This window comes from Anastrepha ludens, chromosome 2 (genome assembly GCF_028408465.1).
Source record: "Anastrepha ludens isolate Willacy chromosome 2, idAnaLude1.1, whole genome shotgun sequence".
In the NCBI taxonomy this organism is placed as follows: domain Eukaryota; kingdom Metazoa; phylum Arthropoda; class Insecta; order Diptera; family Tephritidae; genus Anastrepha; species Anastrepha ludens.
This window is the reverse complement of record NC_071498.1, coordinates 105,086,519-105,105,795: the sequence shown is the minus strand read 5'-3', so window position 1 is coordinate 105,105,795 and position 19,277 is coordinate 105,086,519. Positions and strand designations below refer to the sequence as shown.

The following is a 19,277-nucleotide window of genomic DNA, read 5'->3' as shown; positions in this document are numbered from 1 at the left end:
TGTAGTTATTTAAAATGCTAAAAGCAAGATTAGCGCGGCGTGTAAATGTTATAATTTAAACTAGCTTAGAAATTTAGGCGGGAATGGGGTTTCTTTACAAGTGTTCACAAGGTTATTTTATACGAGTGTTTCTAAGGGGGAGGAGGAAGTGTTTAAAATAATTGATTATAAAATGGAATTATTATTGTAAGTAATACATATTTATTATCGGCATGTGTGAGAGAGAGAGAGATACAGACAGAGAGAGAGAGAGAGAGGAATTGGAAATGAATTGTACAGTTCGATAATCGAAATTTTAATTGTAATTGTAAATTCAAATGGAAATGAAAGAGTTAAATAATTTACGAAAGTAATTTACGAACACCACTTACAATTTTACGTTTTGGCTGAGTGTGACGCTGAAGGACACATGCCGGTTGCAATGGCGGCTGCTGCTTCAGTGAGCGAGCTAGCACTTTCAACATGGGCGCGCTTGCGCGTGCGCGTCGTTATACAACAGCGTGGTAGGGAGGAGTGTCAACTCGCAATTCAACTTGTGATTTTTGATTCTACGCGATTTACACGTGTAAATTTTTTTTTTTTGGTATTACATTTTTTTATTGCAATTCACCGTTAATTATGATTAATATTATGTTACGCATATTGTAATTAATTGTTTATTGTTATAATCGTTGATTCATATTTGATGAGAGATATTATTGGGCAATTTAATTTATAATAATTTATTTTATTTTATTTTATTTTCGTTTCGTTTTTTTTTTTTTTTCATTTTAAAACATGGAACAATACAATACAACAACAATAACAACAATTATTATTATCTTATATATCATTAAAATAAATCAGTTTTATATATATGTATGTATGTATGAAAGTGTGTATGAAGAGTAACACAAGTGTCGACTACAAATGAAAATTTGAAACAAACAAGTACATTTATGAAAACAAAAAATGTGATATATAGTAAATAAGTAACCTAACAGAGCTTAAAACCGTTTCTAGCTGAAAGTGATTTACTTTCGGTTATGGGAAACTTTTGAAAATTTTTGAACAAACTACTTTAAGTTAATCTTATTCCAACTTAAAGAAACTCTAACTTTAAGTAAGGGAAACGAAGCTAGCGCGAAAACAGGGTGGTCCATGTATACTTTAACAGTTGTTGCTCGATTTGTTTTTTAACAATGGAGCAGTGCACACGCACAGAAATCGATTTGCGTCTTTAAGGCGAATATCAAGCAAGCCATTCGTGAGGCCCGCCAGAAACCATCACCAAGGTCTTCGTGATGCAACTCAGCCATAGCGAGCAGTACATTGTGAAAAATAAATAATAATTCTTATATCTCATATAAATAGATGGTATTAATAGACGCCAAATCTTACTTAGGAATATTATTATTATTCGCAATTACAGTCAGAAATATCTACATATATTCCGAGAGTCAGACACCACTGAAATCGCTGCAATCATGGAAACACTCTTCGAAAACAGTGATAGAGTGTTATGAACAATTAAGAATTCTCGCACAGTTTTTCTCTATGACTCTTCTCTGGGTGCCGGGCCACAGTAATATTGAGGGTAAGGCGGATGAGTTAGCTAGACTGGTCACTACGCTCCAAATTACTCAATACAAAGTTGCAGTGCAAAAATGCACCTATGCCCTTGGCAACTTGTAAGCTGCAAATAAATAGAAACATCTTAAGTATTGCCAACAATCGCTGGAGACAGTTTCATATCTCTGGCATTAGTAGGCAGAATGGAATATGGACCGCACTAACAGTCTACTTAAATCTAATAGGAACGAACATTAGTAGGAGTCCTATCTGAGCACTGTCTTATAGGAAGGCATGCCAGTAGAATTAGGCACCCATATGGCTGTCAGGATGTGGAAGAAGGAGAAAGAGTTGAACTCCTTTTTGCATGACTCTGTGTAGAAGAAGGTGGAATTTGTTCGGAACCACTTCTCTGGACAGCATCGCGGATGATGCATATAAAATATTAGCTAATCTAACAAGATTTATAAATCCCACAGGCTAGTTTAAAGAGGACCTAGTGGAGTAAGGATGGAATAGTTCCCGTGGTATCACAAGAGGCTTCTATTGGGTCTAGGTGCGTCGTAAGACAGCCACTTTAGCTAACCTAACCTATTGTTATTACTATTATTATTATTATGCTACTGCGCACTGTGAGCAAATGAGATCTATTGCGCAAAGCCTGCTTATGTATCCTATATTTAAAGGTTTTTTTTTTAATTTTAGCACATTCTGAGATTTATTGTTCCATAGTTTATATGGTGGCTAGGCAATATCACCAAAGAGCTGTAACCGTTTTCTGTCTAGTGCAGAAGACTTACCAAGACTGCGTTCTGAATTTCCAGTGTCCATTTCACAGTATCGATAGGTGATGGTCTAAGAGATACGAATTTTGTTAAAGTGATATCTCAGACTACAGTGGCGTGTAAAGTAAGCAGTTAAGATCTTTAAGTCTGCTCTGCTAAGCGAAAGTAGCTTATCAAAAACTCCTCTGACTTGCGTTACACATTGTTTCGTTTGTCGCTGGCCGATGGAATTCCGCCAGTTTTCAATGAATTTTTCTCCCTCGAATTTATGATCCTTTCTAAGAAGTTCGTTATTCATGGGATTTTGTAAGTCCACAAAAAGGCTCGGCACAGCCATTATAATAATAATACTGCCAACTTTTTTAACGTGTTAGGAAAGTTCAAACAGTCATTTACCATTTTTGAGGTGATTACAGTTCATCAAAACCGACTGACTATCTGATAAAGGGCTTTCCAATAACAGGAGTTACAGGTGAATGGATTGCGCTATCGAGCGATGATTAACTATTTTTTATGGTCGGAATTGGATGGTATTCATCTGAACAACGTTTATTTTCAACAAGACAGCGCTACGTGCCACACAAGCAACGAAACCATTGATATTTTACGGGAAAAGGGACTTTTTTCTTTGAGGCCACGTGAAAGAGAAGGTCTACGCCAATAGCCCAGGTTCGATTCAAGACCTCATAAATGGAATTCGTGAGGCTATCTATGACAAGAGTAGCCAGCTTTGCAATTCGGTTATGGAAAATTTTATGAAAAGTATATTGTCCTGTAAGCGTTGTCGGGGGGGTCATTTGCCTGATGTTATTTTCCACTATTAACGGCGTACCTTCCTCTTTATAATAACATAAACATCCGATCATTTATTGTATATTAAAAAATTGCATTTTTCTTTGAATATCAAAATAACACAAATTATTAAATATTATCTCCTACGGCATTTCCTCCGGCATATTGCGATGGCGTGTAGTTCTGCCTAGAAGATTGTTGGCTAAAACAACATTAGAATAGATTTTTTGCATTTAGGCTCATTGATTCGTACCCCTGTGCAACCATCTTCTAGGTTGAAATTGATAGACTTATTTCTCCAGGCCATACATTCATTAATAAGAACTTGAAAGTTCTTGAAGAGAATGGATTTGGGTGATAATGTATCAACCACAATAATTTTCTCAAAATTGATCAGGCGAAATAATTCAATTTTGAACTTCGAATTTAAGGCTTTTTTAAAGATTTTAAGAAATCTATTCGGGTACTGCAATTTTTTTGCGGTTGCACTGCCAGTTGTACTATCCACTTTGCAATATTTTTGACAGGTTTATGTAGCGCAAAATTAATCATCCCATTTGTTTTTGAACAACTTTTTTACTAAGTAAAAGAAATATTTTGAATGATGAAAATCTTTATTTGAGCTTTCCGCGCTCCATTGCTTGGCTCTTTGTGTAGTACAGCTGTTTAGTTCACAAGTGTCAAATATGATTGACGTACGACGGAATTTATAAAAATTATACATTTTCCGATAGGATGATTATCTTTGCGCCTACACTACAAAAAGTGTAACAAATATTCTTTGCAGACATAAATTAAAATTGGATTAAAAACCAAAATTATCCTTCATTCAATACACATCCTAATTAAAAAGGAAAGGAATTTATGAGCAAAAAGCTTTTTTTAAATTTGCAAAATTGAAACGAGGCAAATATAAATTTGAAAATATTTTTCCTGCTCTTATTAACGAATATGTAAATGAAATAAGTACAGAAAAATATTACAAAATTATGTATATAAGTATGTGTGTAGTAGTAGTTATGAGAAACATGTGTAGCATATATTTTTACGGTAACTGTAACGGATACGTTTATGCGTTTACGTTTACGAATACAGAATGACAGTACGGAGTTGACAGAGAGAAAGAAAGAATGGGGGGAGTCTTACTTGCCGCACACCTTGCAGGGGAAATCGGTGTCCTTATTTGCGCCGTTGGCATTACTGGCCGCACCGCTTTGATTAGCATCTTTAACCACTACACCGCATACGCCTGTGACCGCGTTGGCTGTTTGCGATTGCGTTTGTAACGTGCAGGCGTTGCTTTGCTGAGCGACAACTGTTGTGGCCCCTATTGTGGCACCATTTGTATTGGTTGTATTGCTTGTGGCATTGTTGTTGTTGTTGTTGTGGTTATGGTGATTATTATTGTTGTTGTTGTTGTTATTATTATTGTTACTACTATTATGGCTACTGGCATTTCTGCCATACGTATGTATGCGAGTATGGCCATGCAGGGCAGCTTTTGAGGTGAAGCTCTGTGGAATTAGCAGCAACGCGAAATGTGCAGAAAACATTTTCGGAGAGGGTAAATTAGGCGAAATACATACATATTAGTGTTTCTGAGTTTAGTGATGACACAAAAAGAAAGTTATCTGTAATGAAAGCACCGCTTGTCTTCAAATATATTCACACATACAATTCTGACAGACAACCTTCCTTTCGTTTCATCGGTAATTGGTTTTGTAGGATATGTCTCTGTTATAATATCATACATCTGGCATTTGGGAAATCTACTTACCGCGGAGCAATCAGGCACTTCGCATACGTATGGCTTCGGATCATTTGCCGGTGGTGGTGGTGGTGTTTCCGTCTTGAGATGCGAAACTTTATAGTCTACGCAAAGCTTCTTCCAAAAGTAGTACATTTGCACACATTCACCTGTTGTCTTCGAACCCAACTGCGCATAACAAAAAAAAAATGATGTAACGTTAATTTACAAGACTCATTGTATATCTAACTCCTCACTATGTCAGTAAGTTAAGATAATTTAATATATTTCCTTTTTAATAAATTAAAAGTTTTCACTTTGAAATATATACGAGTACATACAGCGCACGAAAAATTCTAAGACCAATTAAATTTCTTTTATTTTTGTTATCAGTTTAGGGCTAAAAATTTATTTTTTTAATATTAAAAGCTTTTATGATAAATGTTTTAAAAATATCCAGAAATAAGCACACATTGTACAAAGCTTAAATTAATTTTTAAGAAAAGTAAAATCTATAGAAGGAAATTAGTAAAACACCAATATTATTCTATTCAAAATAAACACACAGAACTCTTGCGGTTTACTTATAATTTAGAGCTTAGTAATTTATCCAGCTTAGACCATTTGTGGAACAACATCAAAACGCACGCTCGGTTGGACACCTAACAGAAGTGTAGGCGCCAATTATTTATTTTTTATTTAATTGGTTTGGAATCCTCCTTTGATTATAACTTGTTGAAGTCGTCGAAGCGTCGATTTGATTAAGTTTTTTATAATATTTCGATCAATTTTTGGCCATTCGCTATCAATTGTTTTCCATTTCCGAAAACCAATTGAGAAAATGTTGCCCATACATTTTTGATGGGTTTAAGGTCAGAGCTCCAGACAGATCATTCTAAATTGGTATTTTTTGACTGCCAAGAGCTCTTTTGTTACTTTGAAAGTTTGAATGGGTAGTTTGTCATGCTGGGAAATTCACTCCTCACCGAAACTATCATCAAAACAAGTAATAAGTACTTCGTCTAGAAGTTCTTCGACTTGAAGTTCTATATACTTGAGAGTATTCATTTTTGTGGATATGAAGCAGAGTTTTGGCTTTTTCCTTGCCCAAATGCTGTCAAATCCGCGCGGCATATTTTTGTTCCTAAACCAAGACCAGCACATATATATGAGTACGGGATAAAACGATCGAAAGCAGTTATAATAAATATAATAACGTTAACGCAATAACTTACACTTTTCAATGAAAAACAAACGCTTTCGGTCTTATAACTATTTCATTTTGCACAGAGCATGGATTTGGCCGTTACTGAAATATCAGCAATTAATGCCAAATAATTTTCGTTATGAGATACCGTTTTGAACATACATTCAACGAAACGATATAGGGAATTTTTCTATTATTGATTTAGTAGATTTTATCAGAATCATCTTGGTATTATAATTTTTTCGTGCAGTGTAGTCTTGTGAACAAAATAATAAATACACCATATTTTTACCAGTTTTGACTACTTTTATTCGTTTTAAAATTAAAAAAATGTTCATCAAAATTTCTAAAAAAATTGGGGCATACAGTTTTATAGCCCATTAAGAAATTGCCTGAAGTGGCGCAAATATCTTCTTGATCTTTAATTATTTTTCCTAGACCATCTTAAGAAATTTCGCTATATAAAAAAAATGTCGCGCATGCGCAGGGATTTTTTTTTTAATTTTGAGAGTTAAAATTGCAATATAAATTTGTCGAATTTAATAATGTCTTTTAAAAAGATAAACACTTTGATTTATATGGTGTTTGTTGTGGAGTGAACTATATTTTCATAAAATATTAATTTCAATTAAAAAGTAAGCTGTTCTAAATATGGATTATTTATAATTTTGACCATAGGTGTGTGTAAATATACTTTATTATTGTTCTTAGTTTAATCAATTCAACTCCAAAAATTATAACAGTTTTACAAAAACCAGGTATTTATACCCTATAGTATACTTACCTCCAGCGAAATGCGTCCAAAATCTTTGCCATGCCGTTCCAAGCCTTTCAAGAATACCTCCAATTCCGTTGCGGACCACTTCATCTGGAATGCATTCGACTGTGTTTGCAAGAGCGTTAGTACTGCCGCAGCCATGTTTCCGCATGCTTTGAGCAGTGTTTGCAACGCCACCTCTTCGGAGTGACTGCCCAACGGTACCGCTGATGATTTGCTCAGGTCAATGTAGCGCATCAAAATCTTCTCGTCCATTTGTACGGTGGGATCCCATAATTGCTCTGCGCCTACAAGTTCCTCGACTTCAAAGCAGGATGTGTTTTTGCACAATTCACCGTCGGTGGCAGCATCGCTACCCGCACTTTGAATACGTTCTCGACAAGGTGGTATTTGAGCTTGATAAGCTGAGCCTAGATTGACTTTTGATTCATCGGAAAAGTCCACCAAACCAACTGGATCATCAAAATCATCATCAAAACTATCAAAGCCCAGCATACCCGTATTGAGCTGCTTTCGCACACTACAATAGAGTCCAATGCCTTTTCGGTCGGGATTCAGTATTGGCGCAGGTGTGTAATGTGTACGAGAGGGCTTGCGCAGTTTGGAGCGATACGGCGAAAGCGGGTGATATTTAGCGAAACTTTGCGAACTGCTGGAATCATTCGAATTGTGCGGTCGCAAGCGCCGCTTCAGTATGGAATTGGTTTGGTTTGATAGGGGTTGTAGTGTAGAGATGACCGTGGATGCTATTGGTGGCAGACATGTGGTTGAGGAGGATGCCACATTGCTGGCATTCGACTGGTTGCCGGTCTGTTGCAGTGACGACATAGAATTGTTGGAAGTACTGGAGTTGCTGGCGAAATAAATATTGGTGTCGGTGTTCATTGCAGCACTGGTCGACAGAAGGCCGATGTCGCTTTGTTGTCCTGTTATGTGTATCTCCTGTTTATCCGTCGAGCCTGTGAATACAAGCTGTTGATGCAAAATGCCACCATCAATGGCTGACACATGTTGGATCGGAGTGTTAGCTTCAATGAATTGTTGTTGGTTTTGTACTTGTGGTAGGTTCTGTAGATTGTACTGAAGCGTCGTGTTGGCACCATTACCGTCGCCGACAGTGTGTTGCATTGCCATTGCAAGCTGATTGTTCACGTAGTTTACAGAAGCGGACGTTTGTTGTTCCTGCTGCTGATGGTGTTGTTGTTGGATTTGGTGCTCTATTTGCTGCGTATACAGCATTTGCTGCGTACTCTGTTGGATTTGTTGCGATTGTGCTAGCAATTGTTGATTCTGATGTTGTTGTTGCTGCTGTTGTTGTTGCTGCTGATGATGTTGCTGCTGCTGTTGTACCTGCTCTTGCTGCGTCGTCTGTATAACTTGCCCTCTCTGTTGCCCAAAATCTCTAGGAGATGAGGACAGCAGCGGATCGTCGGAGTTGGGCATCATTTGTGATTGGAGGCCCAAGCCGGGTAAATAGTACAAATCAATGATATTCTCACCGGACTGTTCTTCACAGTTGATATTGATATTCTCATCGGGCAGGACATCGCGTAATACCTCTTTCACTTCATCTGCTGTTCCAATACTACCTGTGAAAAACGATTCGGGTAGAGGGGAAGTTGCATTTCGCGAATCATTCAGAAACTCTTGATCCTCGTCCAAGAATGCTAGATTAGTCTCAGCGAAGTCGCGTAAATCACATTCGGTATCGTCATCCTGTGTGCCATTTAGTAAGTCTTCGACCTTGATGGAACCATCGAAGGCGCTCTCCTCCAGCACTGTCTTTAGCTTTAATATCTTCTCGGTATCAGTGAGCTCATGTTGACTGTCGTTGCCTTTGAAGAAAGTTACTTCGGTGGATGACTGCTTCAGAAAATCCGCATTGCATTTCTCATTGAAGAAAGCGTTCGTCACTTCCGAATACTGGTTTCCGTCCTCTACGTATGGCGAAGATTGTGTCATATTTTCATGACTAGATGGCGGCGTGGGATATGCAAGCGGAGAATTTATTGGTGAGGACATTGTGCCCAGTTGATGCGTATTAGGTCGCATGCTAGTCACAGCCTGTATCTGGGCACTATTTTGCATAATGAGCTCTTTGGAATGGAATTGTTGGAAAGTGGGTAAAGTGGTAGGCATGGCATTGACATTACCGTTGGCTTCTAACTTTAAGAATTCGGTTTGAATGCAACTGCCGTTGTGATCAGTCTGATCGCCTTCCGCGATGCCGACACCAGTTACAGTGCCAAACTGTTCGGAATGTTCGCTTTTCAGCTGTTGCGAGTCATCATTGAGTAACTGCATTGAGTCCACCGTCTGTAGCAACATATCGGTATCAGCAACATTGTAGACCTCGGCATCATCAAAGAAGCCAGTTGCATCGCTACTATAAGTAACGGTGTACACATCACCGTTCATGCTGTTGTCACCACTCTGAGAGATGGTGAGTGACAGTGGCGCCGTGTCGGTCAGGGCTAAACTGACTGGTGTAGAAGTTCGTGGCGCATTAGCATTCGACTTAGCCATTCGGGTGGGTAGAACTTGCACGTCGGATGGGATAATCACTGTGCGATTGTTATTCGTAATTATCTGCCGCGATCCGCCATTACCGTTGCCATTGCTACCGCTGCTATTCCCCATATTTGTAATCGCATTTGTACTATTTATTGGCTTCTTGGCAGTGACGGCGATGCGGGTGCCTCGCTTTAGCAACTCAATGAGCGTAGAGTCTTTCGGATCGGTCGAGGTGGCTTTTGTAGTCGTTGTATTTGTCGTTGCTGTTGATTTCATCGTTGACGGATTCATCGTTGAATTTGTTGCTTGTAGAGCTCCACTAAAACCTACGCCCAAACCAAGACTAACATTACCAACTGTCTTTTGTTGCTTTGTGCTAAATATCTCTATGCCCTGTGACATACCGATTTGCTGCAAGCCCAATGAGCCCCCACTATAATTTTTGATTGTTGTTGCAGCAGGTAACATGGTTGTGGTGGTGGCGGTAGGCGCACTTTGATTCGGGGAATTGGTATTACTACTATTGGCACTATTACCGCCGCTTGTATTGCTATTGTTGCTGTGTGATTTGGGGCTAAGGAAACTTTCTAGATCGCTAATCGATCGTCGGATTGTGGAAGTGCTGGATACACTACTGGGTGGTGCAGGAACTACGAAGGCACCCTGTAGGGGACAAGAAAAGATCTGTACAATTCTGGCATCAAATTTTAGAGCCTGTCAACATGTATACCCTGAAAATGTGTACTTATATCTCATTTACCTTGTTCATATCTTTGCGTTTGCTGATAATTTTCTCTTCGATCAACGCTCGCACGCCGATACTGGCTGTCTGCAGCGGTGGACCGCTGGGTTCTTTCTTTTCCGTCTTTTTAGCTTCGGGGTCTTTTTTAAAATAACCGCCATGCAGCCGCATATGTCCGTTAAGTGCTGGTATGTTTTTGAACTTTCGATGGCACAAATTACACTCAACTGGTTTCTGATCCATTTTGACAATGTTCAAAAGATGCGGATTGATGGCTGCCACAAATTGCTGATTAATCTCCTCTTCTTTCACTTCGATGGGCGATGTTGCTGTACTGGACGTTGCATCAGAGTTGGTATCATCAACCATGATGGATACATTTTGGGTGGTATTTAACTAAAAATGAATGAGGTTTTGTAACGACACTAACTCCGCATCAGAAATACTAGCCAAACTAAATTAATATGGTGTCTGAACTAATAGTTCAAAAACGTATAGCGGTAGATGGCAAAATCTTACACATCCAAACAAGGATATGAGTCATATGAGACAGAAAATATACCAGGAAAGTTCAGTAGAAATGGTTTAAACGGCAATTCAATTCAAATTACCGAATATACAGGGTGAACGATATGAAGTATTACCAACTTCACACTGCTTGTATCTGTAAAACAGCTCATGACATCAACGTCAAAATTGTTCTAATGACAGATCAATATATTGTTTATAAGTCATCAAAAGCATTTGCGTCTCAGTTTTGTTGAAGTTTTTTTTCTGTGATGGAAATCAAACGTAATAGTGTGATTGCGTTATATTTGGCTGGAAAATCACAACCAGCCATTGTTCGAGAGCTCAGTCACCTCAAAGTGAATAAAATGTTTGTGTATCACACTATAAAACGTTACAATGATACTGGTAGCATTGCAAAACGCTATGGAGGTGGGCCAAAAAAACCTCAACAACGCCAGAAATGGTTCGGAAAGTGAAGGCTCGATTTGAATGAAATCCACGTCGAAGTGAAAGAAAAATGGCCAAAGAACTGTAAAAATCGCAAGACAGCATTCGACGCATATTGAAAAATGAGCTCAAGGTCAAGGCTTTCAAGTTCCAAAAAGCATACACCCCAGCAAAAAAAAGTTCGGTGCGAAAGAGCAAAGGAGTTGTTGCGGTTGCACGAATGTGGCGAATTTCCTAACATTGTGTTTTCTGATGAAAAAAATTTCCGAATTGAGCAGTTCATAACCGTTCAAAACGATCGTGTTTACTTGGCCGAATGCTCATACGAGAATTTGAGCCTACGTATGACCACTCGAAGCAATTTCCCATCGCAAGTAATGGTATTTATCGAGCCTGGTGTCAAAGTGAATGCGACTTATTATCGGGAAAATGTTTTAGAAGCTGCTTTAGAGCCGTGGACACGCAAACATTTCGGTCGTAGACCATGGACGTTCCAACAGGACCCGGCACCGTCTCATAAAGCTCGTGTGAATCAAGAATGGTTAAAAAATCATGTTCCACATTTCATTTCGTCCACACAATGGCTTTCGAATTCGCCAGACGCAAGTCCGATGGACTATTCCATCTGGTCCACTTTAGAGAGCAAGGTGAGGACTAAAAAATATTCCAGTATGGTTGCTCTAAAGAAAGCGATTATACGAGAATGGACCAAAATACCTCAAGATCTAATTCGTGCAGCATGCAACTCATTTTTTTACCGTTTGAAGGCTATAGTCAAGGCAAAATGTGGTAATATCGAGCTAAAGTGAATATATGTTAAAACTATAATCATTTTTGAAAAATTTTGTCTTTGAAATCAATAAAAAATAATTTCACACAAAAAAGTTATGGTGTTTTGAATAGGTAACACTTCATATCGTTCACCCTGTATAAGGCTCTTCGGCAATACGAAAAGCCATATGATACCGAGGTGTGTTCAAAAAATAATTGGAAGGTTTCAAATATTGCGGTTTAGTTTGCTTGTGAGAGGCATAAATAAGACAAGTGTTTTGCGTGTTCGGCGATTTTCTGCTATCGAAAAACATGGATCAAAGAAGTTGCATCAAATTTTCTGTACGAAATGGAATAAAATGCCAAAAATACTTGAAATGTTGGCATACAGAGAAAGTACTCTGAGTCAGAAAAATGTCTACAAGTGGTACAAGCTTTTCACAAAAGGTTGAGAAGATGTGAATGACGGTGCTCACTCTGGACGTCCCAACATATCAACAACCAACCGATGAAATGTTGAGAAAGTGAGGAAAATTATATGGAGAATCGTCGAATCAAAATTAGAAAAGTTGCTGAGCATTCGACACATCGCTTGGCTCATGCCATGCAATATTTCCGGAAATTTTGGGCATTAAGCGTGTGGCAGCGAAGTTCGTTCCAAAATTGCTAAATTTTGACCAAAAACAACGTCGCATAAGCATCGCTCAGAAATTTTTGGATGAAGTCAACGATGATCCAGATTTGCTTAAAAAGGTCATTACTGGTGATCATGGTATATGGTTATGAAATCGAAACCAAAGCCCAATCATCACAATGGAAGAGTCCAAGTTCGATAAAATTTCAAAGTTGTGCTCACTGTTTTCTTCGATTACCATAGCGTAGTGCATCAGAAGTTCTTACCATAGGGTCGTACGGTAAATAAGGAGTATTACCTTGAATTTATGCGCCGTTTGCGTGAAGCAATACGAAAAAAATGCCCGGAATTGAGGGGAAAAAATGCATGGCTTTTGCATCATGATAATTTACCGGCTCACTCATCTTTGCTTATGAGAGCTTATTTGGTCAAAAACATCACCGTTATCATGCCTCAACCACCGTATTAATCAGATTTGGCCCACTGCGACTTTTTCCCGTTTCCAAGATTGAAGAGACCCATGAATGGTGGGAGTTTTGTGACGATTGAGGAGATAAAAGCCGAATCGCGGAGAGAGTTCAAGGTCATACCAAATAGTGAATATCAGAACTGCTTGAGGATTGGAAAAAACGCTTGTACAAGTGTATTATATCTGAGAAGGACTACTTTGAAGGAGATAAAATAGAAATTGATAAATAAATAAATATTGTTTGAGAAAATTGAAAATTCACCTTTTTGAACAAATCTCGTTTGTTGACTTTGTATAAGGAATAGATGGCTATATTTTTACTCTAGCCGCGAAATCCGCACTTTTAGAGTTACTGTGTTCTCCCCTTTTAATACAGCATTTAAACTACTATGAAAGCACATGACGACAAACTCAAGATGACTACGAGGAGGTGGAATGCCCAGCGAACAAACAGATTGCAGTCTAGGACTTACAGGCCCTAATTTCCATTATTAATTTTACAACGCACAGTATCTTGCAGTTATGGGAGTCCATGGGCGAGCCTTAGTAGCCGCATGGGTTGGTGCTTGACTACCATTAGGAAGTGCGTAGGTTCAAATCTCCGTGCACGAAACACCAAGAAAAGGTTTTTTCTAAAGCGGTCGCCTCTCGGAAGTCAACGGCAAAACTTCGTGTGTATTTCTGTCATAGAAAAGCTCCTCATAAAAATATCTGCCCTTCGGAATCGGCTTAAAAACGAAGGTTCTTCCATTTGTGGAACAACAGCAAGACTCATACCACAAATGTAAGGAGAAGCTCGGCCAAACATCCAAAAAGGATGTAAGCGCCAATTATATATTTGTAAAGTGGGGGTCCATTTTTTTTAAACTCACCAGTTGCATATTCCATGTACGCGGACGATTTGATACTCCACTCACCGCATTCTGTGGACTCATCGAGCCGAGTGCCGCCGAAGACGGATTCGTGTCCACTTTATACGAATTAACGCTGGTCGGCGACGAGACCGTCACTTGTGCCCTGGTCTGTTTCGTCTGTTGCATAATTTTGCTTATCAAATCCAATTGCTCACGGGTGAGACCTTCGCTAGCATCTACGATGCTCGTCTCGGTGAGGGCAATTGTTGGCGATGATGCAGGTAAAGATACGCCACTCACGGAGGATGCAGACGACGTTGATGTCGGCGAAAGTAAAGTAACGCCTGTTTTAATGGGCAAATTAATGGCTTTTATTTGCTCTTCGGTAAGTGCAACACCTGTTGCCGCATCAACAACAGTACCACCGGTAGAGATGTACGTGCGTATGCATGTAGCGCCGTCAGGCGAACTGGCGTCTCCTACAAAACAAAAGGGAAGAAAACATGGGGGCTTGAACGATAATTTATTAGAATACAAACAACAGGGCAGTTACTTACCGCTTGCCGTGGCCGGCGAAAGACTTAGTCCGGTCGGTGGGCCCGAGGTCGGTGAAAGGGTTTGATTTTGTGGCGTTATAATACCTGAATGATGATTCTCAGTGTGACGTCGCAATGAACGTGCATCACAGTACGATTTGCCACAACCCTCGGCTTTGCATTCGTATGGCTTCTTATTGCGATGTGTCATCATGTGTCCATTCCTATAAACAAAAATACAAAGAAGATACGAAGGGGCAAGATAAATATTTACATTTTTTATTTTATTTGATCGATATTCGATCAAAGTTGGGGAAATGGCTGCAATTAACTTACAAGTGATCTTGTCGCTTGAATGCCTTCGAACACATCGCACAAACGTATTTCCGCTCGTCGCTGTGCGTCAGTTTATGTTTGGCCAATGCTGACGCATTTCCAAAGATTTTGCTACAAATCTACAAATATTAAATAACAACAAAAAAATCATAAATTTTGTATAATTAGCATACATATATAGCATATTTTGTATATATGAATGGATGGCAAATTGAAAAATAATTTAAAAACACGCTACACGTGCTATTGTACAAACACGCCAAAAACAACAAACGGCAAGTAATGGAAAATGTATTAGTGGTCATTAAAATCACGCTGAACTCGCGTGCTTTGCCTACTTGTTGGTACTTGAGTGTGTGCACAAATGTGTGTTGTGCTAGCCACCCACCCAACGAACAAAATTATTTAAAATTCTGTGTTGTTAATTGCTATTGGTCATTTTGCAACGCATTTGAGAATTTTCAGCTTCCGCTCTTCATACAAAGCATAACAAAATTTTAAATACAGTACCTAAGTGGAATTAATGAATACGAACGAAAATACTTTTTCAGAACCAAAAATCATTATTTAAAGACGAAATGGCAATACAAAATTGTTGACGTTTTCTAACAGTTTCCTTTTTAATTAAGGTACACTTTATCTTACGGTCAAGTGAAGTTGAAATAATTGTGCATACAGGCAACATATTCAGCAGAAATCATACCATCTTGTTTCATTACATTTTTTACTTTCCAAGAATAAGCACCTCGACATGGAGGTTCAGACGACTAAAAAGTTATCCAGAGTGCAGGTTCATATAAAAAAATTAATTGTAAAATTAAAAAGCCCAAGGAAAGAGTTATGGTATTTGCAATATCTGCAATCATTGACAGACCACGCGCCACCATCCAATCAGTCGCGAAAACAAATGAAAAGAATGAAACTTTTCAAATGGCAAGAGGTAGAGGAGGAATAAAAAAAGGGATGAGAAGGACAAGCGAATAATCGTATGAATGGTTAAAGCTGACCGGACTGCAGCAAGCCTTGAGTAAACTGGACGAGCAATTGTTAACCCACAAACCATCATAAATTACCTAAAATCAAAAGAATATAACAGATGTATTTCATGAAAGAAGCCAATTATATCAGCGAAGAATGCATGATTGAAGTACGCGTAAACCTACGCTGATAAGCCGAATGACTTTTGGAAAGAAGTTATATTTATGGTTGAGGTAGGTAGATAGGTGTCCTAGGCCACTTAGGCACTCTCCAGATAGTACTAAAGCGCCGTTTCGATGCCATAATGAGACCTCCAATAGGCAGATAATTACAGCCAGCCAGAGCTATTGATGTAATGGAGAAGAGGTTGAAGCTTCTGCGTTGGGGTTGAATGGTAAAGCGTAGAAGCTGATCGCCCAATAATCAGTAAAAAAGCTACGAGTTTGGAAATTGAATGGTGTGGAGCCCCGACTTTCTGAGCCCTCCGCCTATTGTTTTGGAGCCAAAAGGTTTTCGAAAGAGCACATGAAGACATGGAGCAGCAAATGGATTTGCACAATTTCATTTTAACAACTGAGAAGTAGGAAATCCTGCATTTGGGAAATGTGTTAAGGATAGGTTTCAGTATTTATCCATTTAAAGCTAAAGTGTCGAAAAACTGGGTCTCTGGTTGGATTTTAAGATGGCGCAAGACAATGACCCCAAAAATAATTTTGAACTTATACGAACTTATTTGCTTTACAATTTTAAATCTGTGCTCCCACATCCTCCCCAGTTTCCGGATCTTAATCCTATCGAGCATTTGTGGTATATTTTGGACAAAAATGGGAAAAATAAGAAAATACTCAATTACAAATAGAAAGCAATTAAAACGGATCATTGAAGAAGAATGGCAAAATATTTCCCCAGACGAAGCAAACGAGTTTGGCTTATATTGCACAGCGATCTCTAATGTGCTTCATCTCGAGCATTTATTTAAAAGTTTCTAATGTATTTGAGCACTTCCTCAAGCTCTTTGTTCTATTTCTATTCAATACCAATCAATTTAGAGTCGCACCTAGATAATTTGAAGAGATTTCACACATTATTATTGATTCTGAAAATCTTTATTAATAAATATATCATATGAATAATACACTTTCGTAATAAAACAAGAACCAACTTTGCATCAACAACGGCAAGCAAAAATGTTACTGTAAGTAAGAAATTCGTACAGCAAAAGTGTTGATACGCTCGCCCGTTGAAGTAGCCAATGACGGTAGTTTGGCTTTGCGATGCTTCGAAATAATATTTGTTGGCAGACAATTTTCAGTATAACTGATGAAGTTCATTTATTAACATCTGTGTTTACTTTTTTACGTGTTCAATCATGTCTCGCAAATACTTCACATTAGAGGAGAGAACATTTTTTGTACGCATGTATAAAGATGGGAAAATCATACTCAGAAATCGAGAATACGATCAGCAGGAGTAAACCAATAGTGTCAGAGGTAATACAAAGAATCCAAAAAGGAAAACATCGAAAATAAGCAGGGATCAGACCGCCCTAGGAAGTTAACTGAGAGAGATAAACGCCATATCAAGAGAACAATAGAAAAAATCCTCTCAAAAGTGATCCGAATATAGCTACTGTATTGTCAGTGTACAGTGCGAAAGTCAATCAAGAGTAATGGATATAAGGCATGTATTGCTAGAAAAAATCCCTTTGTCAGAAAATAGAAAGAAAAATCTTGAAATTGCCCGAACTTATCAACTTAATGAATTTGACTTCTGTGACAAAGTAATTTTCTCCGACGAGTTGAAATATAATATTTTCGGATATGATGGGCGACTCAAAGCGTAGAGAAAGCGAAATGAAGAATTAAATCCAAAATAATACAATTAAAACAGTCAAGCATGGAGGTGGAGGCGTAATGGTTTGGGCTGCGTGTCCACGTCAGGTGTTGGCAATCTTGTTTTTATTAATAAGCGCTGAAAAAACGGGATTGTCTGGTGGATTTTATTTCGAGCAGAACAACGATCCTAAACACACCGCGCACATAGTGAAGATGTGGCTAATATATAAAGTACCTCAATTGTTATCAACATCTCCACAGAGCCCATATATGGACCCTATAGAGCATTTATGGGATCATTCACAAAAACGATTACGGAAACACCTCATAACTTCCAAAAATCAACTTAAAAACTTGCTCTATCTTGCCGAAGGGCAAAATATAAACTCGGATTATACAAACAATTTTATTCACTCAATGCCTGACCGAGTAAGAGGGGTTATTCGATTACGAGGATATCCTATTAGATATTAAATGGAAATTTTCTCAAATTGTTATTAACTATTTCATTCATAAATACTTTATTGCAAGAGTATCAACACTTTTGATGTGCGAATTTTCAGATTTTCTATGGTTTTTTCCTTCTAATTAAAGAATGAGCTAGTTTATATTTTATATTTTCTTATATTTCACACGGGAACAATTAGATTTATTTAACTTTTAATAAAATATTCAAAAACCTTCGTGATATTTTTTATAAAACATCTTTGAAGTGGTAGGGTATCAATACTTCTGCTGTACACTGTTCTTCTTCTTTATCGTGCTAATCGCCAGTTGGACACACCATGTGAACCCAAGTCCTTCTCCACCTGACCTTTGTGTCGGTAATGATATGTCGTTTTATGTCCGCTGCTGATAGTGGAAATTTGTGCCTCATTGAGGGCAATATGGACCACAAACCATACCTAACAATTATGAAAGAAAATTTGATCCAAAGTGCTGAAAAGTTGGGAATTAAGTACAATTTCCAGTGCTATCAAGACAACGATCCCAATCATAAGGCACTTGATGTCCGCCTATGGCTTATGTACACCTGCCCTAAAGTACTTGAAACACCTCCACAATCCCCAGACATCAATGTAATTGAACATCTGTGGGCTCATTTGGAAAACCAACTGAAAAAGCATGTTATTAGAAACAAAAAACGCCAAGAAGATGCTATTAAAGAAGAGTGAGGGAAAATATATCCTTCAACATACCAGAAGCTGATTGAATTCATGCCAAGAAGGCTGGATGCCGTGAGAAAAAATAAAGGCTTGCCGGCTAAATATTAATTACATATATTATTTTTTCTTAAATATCATTTGCCTAACCCTGCTTTATATAAATGTTCGAGTTCTTTTTTGTCATGTATTTTATTAAGTTTTTCTGCTTGTGTTTTCTATGTACGAATGAGTTGAAGTTTGTTTATGTTCTTTGTAGTTTTGAAAAGTACGCTTGAAGAACGAAAATAAATGGGGTACATAAACGCTTTCAATTTGCATTTCAATATACATAAGTATATTTTCAGTTTTAAAACCATATCAGTTGGATGTCCGAGTTCTTTATTGAGCCACTGTATATATGATATTTTGGAAATGTCTGTTCCTCATAGTATGGTTATTTATCTAGCAAACAATTGTATTCGAATCTCGTTTATAATTATTAGAAAATATATTTCCAAAATTCCCGCTTTACGACTAACAGAGCACTCCAACTTTCCAAAAAATACTGCCACACAGTAACGATTGTTTTCAAAGTCTGATTTGATTTTATGTTTAACTTTTTCTAAACCCAAGTTGATAATCCAGT

The 19,277-nt window shown here is 38.0% G+C and overlaps 1 protein-coding gene across 4 annotated transcripts in view; it reads right to left on the bottom strand.

Annotated features, from left to right (window-relative positions):
• LOC128855011 (serine-rich adhesin for platelets) overlaps positions 1 to 19,277 on the bottom strand; it is a 96,040-nt gene that overhangs the window by 8,646 nt on the left and 68,117 nt on the right. The window contains exons 5-12 of one of the 4 annotated variants that reach the window (XM_054089556.1): positions 14,674 to 14,792; positions 14,359 to 14,561; positions 13,820 to 14,280; positions 10,135 to 10,512; positions 6,867 to 10,037; positions 4,906 to 5,064; positions 4,275 to 4,642; positions 378 to 548 (exon numbers count right to left, since the gene is read on the bottom strand). In XM_054089556.1, coding sequence (XP_053945531.1) covers positions 458 to 548; positions 4,275 to 4,642; positions 4,906 to 5,064; positions 6,867 to 10,037; positions 10,135 to 10,512; positions 13,820 to 14,280; positions 14,359 to 14,561; positions 14,674 to 14,792 — 4,950 coding nt within the window. In that variant the 3' untranslated portion in view covers positions 378 to 457. Of the gene's footprint in view, positions 1 to 377; positions 549 to 4,274; positions 4,643 to 4,905; positions 5,065 to 6,866; positions 10,038 to 10,134; positions 10,513 to 13,819; positions 14,281 to 14,358; positions 14,562 to 14,673; positions 14,793 to 19,277 lie in introns of those variants that run through there. The other 3 variants (XM_054089557.1, XM_054089555.1, XM_054089558.1) reach the window with 3 other exon arrangements.